Genomic DNA, 11,431 nt, shown 5'->3' with positions numbered 1-11,431 from the left:
TTTAAAATGTTGTCTTCTCCATTCCCCTTCCTTCTTCCCCTCACAATGCACTTCCTCCACCACATCCCCTTTCTGGCAGCCCTCGGCCAATTCAGCGTTACCAACGCCCTCCTCGCCTTCCCCGGTGCGGAGGGCTTCGGCCGCAATGCCATTGGCGGACGTCAAGGCAGCGTCTACATCGTCACCAACCTCAACGACTCCGGCACAGGCTCCCTTCGCGATGCGGTCTCGAAGCCCGATCGAATTGTTGTCTTTGCAGTCAGCGGGGCCATCAAAATCACGGACCGCGTCGTAGTATCAAAACGAATCAGTATCCTCGGCCAAACTGCACCAGGCGGCGGTATCACCGTCTACGGCAACGGCTGGAGTTTCTCCGACGCCGATGATGCTATTATCCGGTATATCCGGATTCGTATGGGAAAAGGTGGTACGAGCGGGAAAGATGCTATTACCATTGCCTCGGGGGCGAATATGATATTTGATCACGTTTCTGTGTCCTGGGGCCGGGACGAAACTTTCTCGATCTCCGGCTCCGATGTCTCAAACATCACCATCCAAAATAGTATCATCGGCCAGGGCCTAGAAACGCATTCCTGTGGCGGGCTAATCCAAACGAATCTCGGCAACGGAATCAGCCTGTTCCGCAACCTCTACATCGATAATAAAACAAGGAATCCGAAAGTCAAAGGCACAAACGACTTCACTAACAACGTAGTCTATAACTGGGGTGGAGGTGGCGGATACATTGCCGGGGATTCAGATGGGCAGAGTGAGGCAAATATCGTCGGGAATTATTTTGTGAGCGGCCCGAGTACGAGTGTGACTGCTTTCACGCGTGGGAATGCGAATTTTAGGGGCTGGGTGGAGGGGAATTGGTATGATAGTGATAAAGATGGGGTCTTGAATGGGAAGGAAATTGGTGTGGCGTCGTCGAACTATGGCGGTATGGCACTTGCTACAGCGAAATTCCCATTCCCGGCGCCCGTGAAGACTCTTAGTGCTAACGATGCGTTGAAATTCGTGCAGCAGTCTGCGGGTGCGAGTTTGGTGAGAGATGAGGTTGACAAGAGATTGATAGCGGAGTTGGCATCGTTTGGGAAGATGGGGGAGCTGGTTAGTGATGAGAATGCGAGCCCGATGAATGGAGTAGGGAGTGTCGATGGAGGAAGTAGGTTGGTGGATACGGATGGGGATGGGATTCCGGATGAGGGGGAGATAAAGGTGGGTAGTGATAAGGGGAAGAGTGATGCGATGGTGGATAGGGATGGGAACGGGTACGTTAGTGTTGAGGATTGGGCGAATTCGTTGGTTCTTGCTACGTACTAAGTGGGTGCCATAGCAGGTAAGTATATTAAAATTTCAGCATGAGCCACGGGGTCTCACCAGTTCCGTTAGCACTGTCTTGTTCATTATTCTACCTCTTCAATCCCCCTTCTCTTTCACTTTGTTCGATTTCAGGGACATTTCTCTAGTTTGTATCAAGGTCACCTGGAAGGAAGGGCAGCGGCACGAGGTATGGGTCATTCTTTCCCTTCAGTACTGCACACCGCCTGATCTTGTACCTTTGGAGCTATACCGTCACTAAGCTTTGGAACTTTCAATCTCCATTTTCTTTGATTCAATTACCTAATACACCTTTAATACCTGCCAGCCCTTTCGACCTCTCTTAGGCCTATGAACACAGCACACCAACTTTATCAAAACCCTGAATAATTCACCAAATTCTCAATATGGCCAAGCCATTTCTCTACATGTTGCTCTCTCTCATCTGTTTCCTCAGCTCCACCTTCAGTAGATGTATTGGGGCCCATGACCGCCGATCATTCTCAACATATCTCCCCAATACTTTCATCAAACGTTCAAACCACGGGAGGTGCACTTTCCACACCATGATCTACTAAAAGCGTACAGCGGAGTCCACCGAGCACGGCATCACCTGGCAAAATTCTCCTTGGGTCACGATCAAAGACGCCTATGGCGACGGCGATCACTCAGTCGCACATCCCGATAACGGCAAGCAAAACTACATCGGCGATGTTTGGAAATTTGATGTCATGAACTCTGATTTCGCTGTCAAGATGGTTGGCAATACTGTCGACTATTGGTACAGCAATTCTTTCAGCTGCGAGTGGGCTGGTCGGGAAGCTGGACAGGACAATAATTGTGGGCTTCGGGCGGGGTGTGAATTGGGGGATTGGATGAGGGGTGGCTTGAAGTGTGAGCAGGATCATCAGTTCATTGGCAGGGCAAGATCAGCGTTCAAAAGGACTCTTAATATGCTAACTAATATCTAGACTGAAGACATAGACTGCTGGTTCCCATGCTTGGGAGTATGGAGACACGGCTTCTAGGGTTTATACTACGGAATCTAGAATGTCATCTTTTTCACAACTTCAAACGAGGACGATACTGATTTGCACAAGGTCTGGGATGAGACTTTCAGAAATCTACCAAAGCCCAATAGTATCAGATTAGCAGGGATCACCTTTGACCAAGGTGCACAATTACTCCAATGTGATCAGCAGCTCACCTGAGTCAGGCAGAAGCTCCCTCAACTACAACTCATATTCCTCGAAAGTCCGTGGCAAGCCGAACCTCGGATTGCCTTAACAACCCATTTGACGTGCTTCCATTGTCCTCGAGAGATAGTAAAACCTCCTTCACCACAGTCCCTCCGTGATCGTTTCCCCTACTGCTTCAACGAAACCTTCTCAGAGCAATTCCATGGTATTTCCTCTCTCTCGTCAAGTCGAATAAACTAACTCATGCTTACAGCTTCTTCTCAATAATAATAATACTCCATAAATTTGCCCTCAAATCAGGCACAAGGAAATCGCCGTGCAGATTGTTCAATTCCAGTTTACTCACCTTCACCGCTAGTCATCATGATCCTTGCTATCACGATCCTCCTCACCACGGCGGCAATGGCAACGCCTCTGCCTGAGGTTGCAGACCCAGCCAAGAACCTTACCATCAGCGATCTCACCTGGCGATGCAACTTCCACACCATGGTATACCAATACTGCACGACTGAGAACGATCGTGACTTCTGGATGAATACCCATGCAACTATCCCTAGCATCAATCACGGCGGCGACTTGATCAAGAGCATAGGCGAGACCGGAAACCTCGATGTCGATGGCGGCCACGGTGGCGCTGTCTACCGCGTCCACGATGTCAACGGCTATGACTTTACGGTCATATGGCGCGACGGGAGCATCGGTTACACGTATGATATCGGGGGGTGCTGGTGGGATATGCATGATAAGATAGATCGTTCTCGATGCGATCATCGTGCAGGGTGTAATCTCGGGGACTGGACTTCTGGACCGCTTAATTGCGAGAAGGCTAAGAAATGGAATCATAGAGTAAGTGGACTCTTTTTGTATTTGTGTCTTTGAGGTCAATAAAGGCTAACCGCTCTGATACAGACCTGCGATATGGACTGCTGGATGCCGTGCTAGATCTATATCGACAGGTAGAAGGCGGATGCTCTTCCACTTCCGTGGTCTATAAGGCACTATTGATTTTCACACTCATCATTCTGAGGACTAAAGGGACTTGGAGACTCGAATTGGGTAGACTCTGGATTGAGATAGAGATATCCAGGAACTTGAATATCTGCCCATACACTTAACTGTGTAGACTTGAACAGCTGCTTATAAATAATGGTGGTAATGACCTTTGCGTAGCTCGATTCTACAAAGGTACTCATTCATGGCTGGTAGTTTATCAGTGAATTGAGTCAATTACTTGCGTAAGCGTGTAAAGACCGTTGCTCCTGCCTCCTGGGCTCAGTTAATTTCGTTCAACGGGTCTTCAGTCTACCTGTGTTCTTTCAACCACACCCACGTACCTATTATGACATCTGAGTTGACGCACTTTTTGGGACTAAGAGTGGATCAACAGTGTTCCGAGTGGTGGAGGATGCTCGATTGGGAATGAACCTTGAAAGAAGGAAATGGAACTACCCAGGAGTCTCGCGTAAGTTAAAAGTGTTCCCCGTTTTCTAAACAGTAACGAATAATAGAAAATAGACCCAAGATATTGACTGCAGCGTCCGGTGTTAATCACTGATGGTGCGGCTTCTCGTGCATGTGCTCCCGCTGCTGACGGGTAAACTCCATCTTCTCTAATCCTGTATGGAGATTGATCTTTGTGGCTCGATGCCTTTCCTCACTTCCTTCTATCTCCACTCCTACTCTTAACTGATAATTCCCCTTCATCTACTGGAGGAACACTTCTTGCTCAATCTCTTGGCCCTTTGTCTAGGACCTAGTGGACTTTCTTCCCGAATCCCAGGATCGGGATCCATTCGTGGAATCCTTCTCTTATGTTTCGATGCTCTATCGTCCCACCTAGAGCAAGTGCATTAATTTCTTCACTCCGCTCGGGCTAGACTAGTTCCAACCTCTCCACTCTTCCTCCAGTAACACACACTTTCCCTAATATCAGCTCCGAGGTAGGCTTCTCTATAGTCCGTATGTAGAATAAAACTGTATCCTCCCTTTACAAAGTCGTGCTGAATGTGAACCTTATATAATTGAAATGATGGTGCAAATGTGTGAGGCCACGATAGCGAAAGCTGAACCTTGGTAAGCATCTACCCAACCAGAAATTTGTCACCACAACTCCTCACATAATGATGAGGACATTGAAACCTAGCAAAAACTTGCAAAATCAAAATTCCCTCACAAAAGAGTCAATACCTGCTGTTCTCTTTTGTGCTTGATTCATCCCTACCCAACACATACCTTCCAACCGCAAATCCCCGTTTTAAGACTCAGTATGGGCCGTCAATTTTCTCTCCCACGCCCACGCAAGCCAAAATTCTCATCTTTCAAAGCCAAAATGTCAGCACTGCGACAACAGACAGGCTTTCCTAGCCCGCCTACTTCCACCCCCCATCCACCCCCAATAAACGAGGGCCTACCGCCACACATCCACCCCATCCTCGCCCACCAAAACTGGATCCAATTCCATGGCGATTGTAGAGAATGCCGGGGTAGTTGTAGTTTATGGCGAGACCTCCAGCCCTCAATCCAACTCGCTAGCGAACTCCTTACCCACCCCAGAAGCCTGACATGGTTCATCCGCGTCCTACACGGCGAAGAAATCTTGGACCCAGTGACTGGACACTTGTATTTGCTTCCATCTGAGCTGGAAAGGGAGCCACGTGCCCTGGCGTGGGTGGTGGAAGCTGTGCGGAAATACCTCATAGACTTTGCCCCACACATTAAGATTAGTTTCGGGGAGTTGGGGAAGGAAATTCATGGTCAGATGAGACCATGGCCGAACAAAGGTTTTATCACGATCAATGCAACGTATGCGGAGTACTTCCTCTCCGGCCAGCGTTCGCCGATCCAAGACCTGCGGACTAGTTGGGCAGTTGCTGTCGTCCTGGTCCACGAGATTGCGCATGCGGTGGCGTTCCTTGCAAGAGGGTCGGGGAAGGAGGCGCTGTATGACCGTGCTGGAGACGAGAATGATGATCTGGGATGGGCTTTGGAGCGACGAATTTTCGGTGTTAGAATTGATTGGGAGATTGATGCGATCCGGGGAGCGACAGGGATGTGGGTGAGGAAGTTGGAGGACAGGAAGGGGATGGGGAGAGAGGATCTGGTACCCTTGTGGTGGCTCGGTATGTTTTTTGAAGGGGAGTGGTGGAAGAGAGTTTATGTGTGATATAGGTTGGACAGTTGGCTTTGAAGATAGTGTATAATGACATATCGAGGTGTGTTGAATAGCCAGGATTCAGGTTCTTGGATGCTAGCTGACATTGTGAGGTAGTCAAGAGAATAAGGATCTCTGTCAGGAGGCAGCGCTCTAATTAGCAGACGACGGCTTCGTTTAGTGGAAAGGGGAGTGAGTGGAGCTCAATGAATTAATCACTTCACAACTCAAATTCAATTCCTCACTCCTCTTACTCTATATTTTCAACATATAGCTAGCTAGATATTGTTAGAGCAGGCGCGGGGGAGTGAAAGGATTCTCCGTCGTTTATGCTGACTTTCGGCAGGGGCCGATTTCGAGTGAGGCTTAAACCCACTTAACTTTCGCTAATTATTGTGCCCTGCAGAAAGCTTGTTCCAATCAGAATTCAACTAATAGTAAGAAGTTCTGCGCACGACTTGCTCTACGACACCCTGGGCATGCGCACAGGTAAACAGGACGAACAAGAGACTTTGAAACTAGAAGATAAAAATATTTTAAATCTTAAGATATTACTAAAAACAAAGATAAGAGAAAGACATAATGTAGTTTGTTGCAAGGGATTGTTGGGTTGCATACGAATATCTCTTGTTTTGGTGCTACAGTTTCTTTTCACGACTGTCCTGAAAAACCTGATCGTAGGCATTTTTTTTGCAAGGCACAATAATGGCGCTGCGCGCTCCGTTCGTACTTCCCCCCTAGTCTACACTGTAATTATCCCTCAGCAAAATAAGCGTAAGGTTTCAACCTATGAATTGGCACCCAGGAATTGTGACTTGAAGTTCGGAACTTTGCCCAATCAGGAAATATATTACAAGAACATAGCGTTCGATAACTTCGGAAAGCTTAAAACGGCCTCTACTAAGGCCCTCCCTCAAGGGCTTAACAACCTAATAACCTAATAGTTCCTCAGCCTCTAACCTAGAGCATCCAGGTGGTCAAAACATGCTCCTGTCAAATTATGCAAGCTCTTGTCTTGATATCTCCCCTACAATCTCCACTGTACCGATCAAAGCCTCGCTGAACGGAACGATGACTTTACGACTGCGATAAATAAAGATGCTGAAAACGCCCTCTCAAAGAAGATGGAAACCCTTCATCATCTTCCAATCCTTCAGACACAGACTCTATTACACCAATGGCTCCGAACTTCTTGTCTTTGGGCGCTACAATTGTCCCTCTTTCGCTCATAGCCACCCCAATACTCGCTCTTCCAACTGTCCAGGAGGACTCGGAAGGGCTGTCCAGCTACCTAACATCGAGACAAGATGTCAACCTATCAGCTATCCATTTTGAAGGATGGTAGGGATGTAGCGCAGCGAACGAGTCCGCCATCAGAGGTGCGTGGAGTGAGATGCTTATGCTAGGCAAAGCCGTGAACATGGACGTCGATTAGAAGGCTCCTGTAAGAGATTTGGTTTTCTCTGCACAAATCTTCTAATCATCTTTATTATCTTTCATAATCTTGCGCCATATTTCATTTCACTCCTTCGCATTTATTACTTTCCTCTCCGTCTGAATTTTAGCTCTGACTCTGACTGGCCGTGGATGTAGGCGACACGTGATTATCTCGGGTCCGAGAACAACAACGAAGCATATCAGTCGGAGATTCAAGGTACGTTTATCTTATAGATTACCATGTTTTAGCGCGTAATGCACGGCCTCGCGTAATGCATGATTTTAGCAATCTGCGCCTTTTACTTTTAAAGCTCTAGAGACTTACATAAATTATAAATTATATAGATTTTTTGTTATAATACTAATTAAATGCTATAGATTCTATTCCTAGTAATAATTTATATGCAATACCTTATAAGGAGGTTAATTTGCCTGCTATGTTAAGTCCTGCCTAATGCTAGCTCCCTCTTTTTATTTAATGCTGCATTATTATTAAAATCCTCTAGCGTACTAGTAATAGGCTGTCACGGTATCCTCCCCGGATCCCAGACATAACCGTATTAGACGCGTACTGGAGTATTATTAGTGCACGTCTGACATAAACACAACACAACACAGACATAAACTTAAGCATAAACTGCCTTAACACTAACTAAACCTAGAACAGGCTTAATTTATACTTAAAGTGCTTAGACTTTTAAGCTAAGTATTTAATTACTAATTTTTTTCTAAACTTTTCTATTTCTTACATAATGTCTTGTACCTACTATAATACCTTATATAGTAATTAAACTAGACCTCTGTAAAGCTCTATAACCTTACTTGTGCATAATTATAACATTATGTTATATTAAAACTTTAGCTAAGAATAGCCTTTAAATCTAATCTAATAAGCTTAGTACTTACATAACTTTAAGCTATTAAAGTAAGCTAAAAAGCCTTTTAAAAAGCGCTTACTTTATAAAAAAGCTACTATGTTATAAGCTTTAAAGCTTTTTAAAAGAACTTTAAAAAATAGCTTTATATTATTAAGTAGTCTATTTCTGCCTTAACTTTTGTTATAGTAGTAAGAACTAAGAACTTACTAGCTTTAAAGCCTACTTAGAAGTCTAAAGATAGCTTAACTCTTTTCTGCCTAACACTACTTACAACTTATAACTTTTTTAACTTAGTAATAAAATCTAACTAACTTTTTAATCCTCTACTATTTAATAGAAAATAAAAAGACTTACTTTTCTTTTTATATAAGCTTTAATATAAACTTAAAGAAAATGTAGACTAATTCCCTTTTAAACACTTCTAGTTACTATATGCCTACTTTTAACTTAACTATAATATAACAGCCTTAATTAACTTACTAATAAATAAAGATATTATTAACTTAGATTAATTTATAGTGTTCTTATAAGTAACTTATAGAAACTTAAATAAAAAGTTAACAGCCCTAAGTTGCCTAAACACTTTATAATAAAAAAAAAAAGTTTTACTTTACACTTTACTAAGTTTTACTAACTTGCATTTAATATAAGCCTAAATAAGATAAGTTTAATTACAGCCTTATATAACTCCCTCTTAACTAAACTGTAACGCGCTATAGTAGGAGAACCCCTTCTAAACAACCTTAACGCGTATGTAAACCTAATTGCTACTTATAATAATAACATAAGGTTCCTTCTTATACAAGCCCTAATACACTTCTAAACTAGCGCAGTTATAAATAAGGACTTTAACATAATAAAAATTAATTTAAATTATGCTTTAGTTAGTTTTAAAAAGCATAAAAATTATAAAAAGAAAAGTTAATATTTTAAGTGTAGTAAGTATAGTTATATTTTCTAAAACTACTCTATTTCTTTTCTTTAAGTCTACATAAGTAGCGCTGCTAGTACTTATTAAAAATTTTTACTATTTTAATTTTATTTTTATAAGGGCTTTAACTTATATTTAAGCTCTAATCTCTTTTGCTACTTTTAACGTAGCTGCAGCTATAGCAGTAGAAGCCTGTAAAAAGGCTTGTTTTAGGGCTAAGTTGCCCCCTAGAACTAATTTAACACTAGATCTTTACTAACTTATAAGCTAAGTCCCTTACTAATAACTAGAAGTACTAAGTTAATATTTCTATATGTTTATAATAAAAAACTATATTAGCCTTAATATAAGCTTTTATTAACTTAGGAGTAAATAGTATAGGTTACATTAATAAAAAACTAGCGTGTAAACTAAATCTTTAATTAATACTACTTACTTAAATAATTTACTTAACTAGATTTAATAGAAAATAACTTAAAAAAGGTTTTATCTTTTATACTATAACTATTATAATTACTTACTAACACTATAAGAAGTAGATTAAACTTTATGTAATAAACATAGAATGTTATAACTTAATCCTAGAACAACTATAGCTGTATTAGCATAAAGTTGCCTTTAATTACTAAGAGTAAGTTCTAAACTTTAACTTTTTTTAATGCTAAGATATATGCTTACACTTACACTTAAATAACACCTAAATAGCACTTAATATAAAAGGTCTTTAGACCTACTTTTTAATAACTTAAAAAAGAACTACCTAAGTAAGGCTAATAAGCTAGGCCTTTTACTAAAATAGGCTATGTAAAATAATTTAATAACTACTTAAACCTAAAGAAAAGGAAGCTTTTAAAGAACTTTTACTTACCTAATTTAGACATAAACTAGGACTTAAATAGCAGATAGACATCTGCTACATAGGACCTGCTCTATTTATAACTCTAGCTTAATAACTAGATTATAAAATCTACATAGTTATAATTTCTAATATAGACTAAGCTTTAGCTCTTTAAAAACATACTAACTTAAAGATAATAGTCTTTTAAGACTACTATAACTTATTACATGTTTTTTTCTAAGATAAGTCTAATAAGCTTTTAATATAATGTCTATATAATTACTAGATAACTTTTAAGCCTAGTAAACAACTTAGTTATAGGCTACTATATAAGATGTTACTAAATAAATTAAAAGTGCTTTAAAAATACCTTAATAAGAACTTAAAAAAAGGGTTTATTTAAGCTAGCTTTTTACTAGTAGTGTTACCTATACTATTTGTAAAGAAACCTAGGAGTAGGCTTTAATTCTATATTAACTACTAAAGACTAAATACTATTACTATTAAAAACTAATACTTAATTTTTTTTTTATAGAAAACCTTAAGCTAACTAAGTAAAGTAAAGTATTTTATAAAGTTAAATATTATTGCTACCTTTAATAAGCTAAAGATAGTAAAAGGTAATAAGTAGCTAATAGCATTTTAGACCTAATATAGACTATTTAAGTACCTAGTAATGCCCTTTAGCTTAGCTAATACGCCTAGTACTTTTTAACATTTTATAAATAACTTACTTTAACCCTACCTAGATGTGTTCTGCACTATGTATATTAATAATATTCTAATCTACAGTAATAGCCTTTTAGAGCATAAACAGCATGTACACCTAGTGCTAAAGGCTATAGAAGAAGCAGGTTTGTAACTTAACATAGATAAATATAAGTTCTACTAATTAAAGGTTATATATTTAGAATATGTAATCTCTATAGATAGCATCTAAATAGACCCTATTAAGGTTTAGACTATGCTAGATTAGCAATACTTAAAAGACATAAAAGATATTTAAGCTTTTATAAAATTTACTAACTTTTATTAATAATTTATTAACAACTTTTTGCAGCTAGTAAGCTCTATAATTACACTTACTAAAAAAAAAGTTTAATTTAACTTTAACTTAAATTACTAATAGTTTTTTAACTAGCTAAAAAAAGCCTTTACTAAAGCTTTAATACTCTGCTACTTTAACTTTAAACTACTAATACTTGTAGAAGCTAATGCCTTAGACTACGTAGTAGCAGGAGTTCTCTTCTAGACTAAGCTAGATAGGACTATTAGGCCTATTACATACTTTTTAAAAAGAATAAGTTCTGCAGAAAGTAATTATAAGATCTATAATAAAGAATTGCTTACTATAGTATGCTGCTTTAAATAATAGCAACCTAAACTAGAAAGTGTAGCGCATCTAATATAGGTTCTATTTAACTATAAGAACTTATAGTACTTTATAACTATAAAATAACTTAGCTACTAATAAGCCTATTAGTTTAAATACTTATTTTGTTTTAATTTTAAGATTACTTATTGTTCTAGTTAAAACAGAGAGAAATTAGATGCTTTTATAAAGTAATTCTAAAACATCCTTGCTTAGAAAAAAGTGTAAAAGGCTTAACACTAAACTTTACTTTAACTTAAGCTATTTTTAGACCTTAACCTAAATAAAATAAATTAGATAAT

The 11,431-nt window shown here is 39.9% G+C and overlaps 4 protein-coding genes across 4 annotated transcripts; all 4 read left to right on the top strand.

Annotated features, from left to right (window-relative positions):
- Positions 1–45: 45 nt before the first annotated feature.
- On the top strand, positions 46–1,585 carry BDR25DRAFT_335172 (pectate lyase-like protein; the record flags this gene model as incomplete). The annotated part of the gene is made up of 2 exons (XM_033692986.1): positions 46–1,278; positions 1,484–1,585. The coding sequence occupies 2 exons, from the start codon at positions 46–48 to the stop codon at positions 1,583–1,585; spliced, it is 1,335 nt and encodes a 444-aa protein (XP_033545593.1).
- A 145-nt stretch (positions 1,586–1,730) lies between these two features.
- BDR25DRAFT_315731 (uncharacterized protein) lies at positions 1,731–2,534 on the top strand (the record flags this gene model as incomplete). The annotated part of the gene is made up of 4 exons (XM_033691549.1): positions 1,731–1,797; positions 1,912–2,217; positions 2,308–2,330; positions 2,373–2,534. 4 exons carry the CDS (start codon positions 1,731–1,733, stop codon positions 2,532–2,534), a joined length of 558 nt encoding a protein of 185 aa, XP_033545592.1.
- Positions 2,535–2,885: 351 nt separating this feature from the next.
- BDR25DRAFT_315730 (uncharacterized protein) lies at positions 2,886–3,637 on the top strand (the record flags this gene model as incomplete). Its single annotated transcript, XM_033691548.1, has 2 exons — positions 2,886–3,368; positions 3,479–3,637. 2 exons carry the CDS (start codon positions 2,886–2,888, stop codon positions 3,635–3,637), a joined length of 642 nt encoding a protein of 213 aa, XP_033545591.1.
- Positions 3,638–4,851: 1,214 nt separating this feature from the next.
- BDR25DRAFT_315729 (uncharacterized protein) lies at positions 4,852–5,722 on the top strand (the record flags this gene model as incomplete). Its single annotated transcript, XM_033691547.1, has 2 exons — positions 4,852–5,641; positions 5,691–5,722. 2 exons carry the CDS (start codon positions 4,852–4,854, stop codon positions 5,720–5,722), a joined length of 822 nt encoding a protein of 273 aa, XP_033545590.1.
- Between the last annotated feature and the right edge of the window lie 5,709 nt (positions 5,723–11,431).

This window comes from Lindgomyces ingoldianus (genome assembly GCF_010093535.1).
Source record: "Lindgomyces ingoldianus strain ATCC 200398 unplaced genomic scaffold BDR25scaffold_23, whole genome shotgun sequence".
NCBI lineage: Eukaryota > Fungi > Ascomycota > Dothideomycetes > Pleosporales > Lindgomycetaceae > Lindgomyces > Lindgomyces ingoldianus.
The sequence above is the reverse complement of the archived record's forward strand: the minus strand, read 5'-3'. Positions and strand labels throughout refer to the sequence as shown.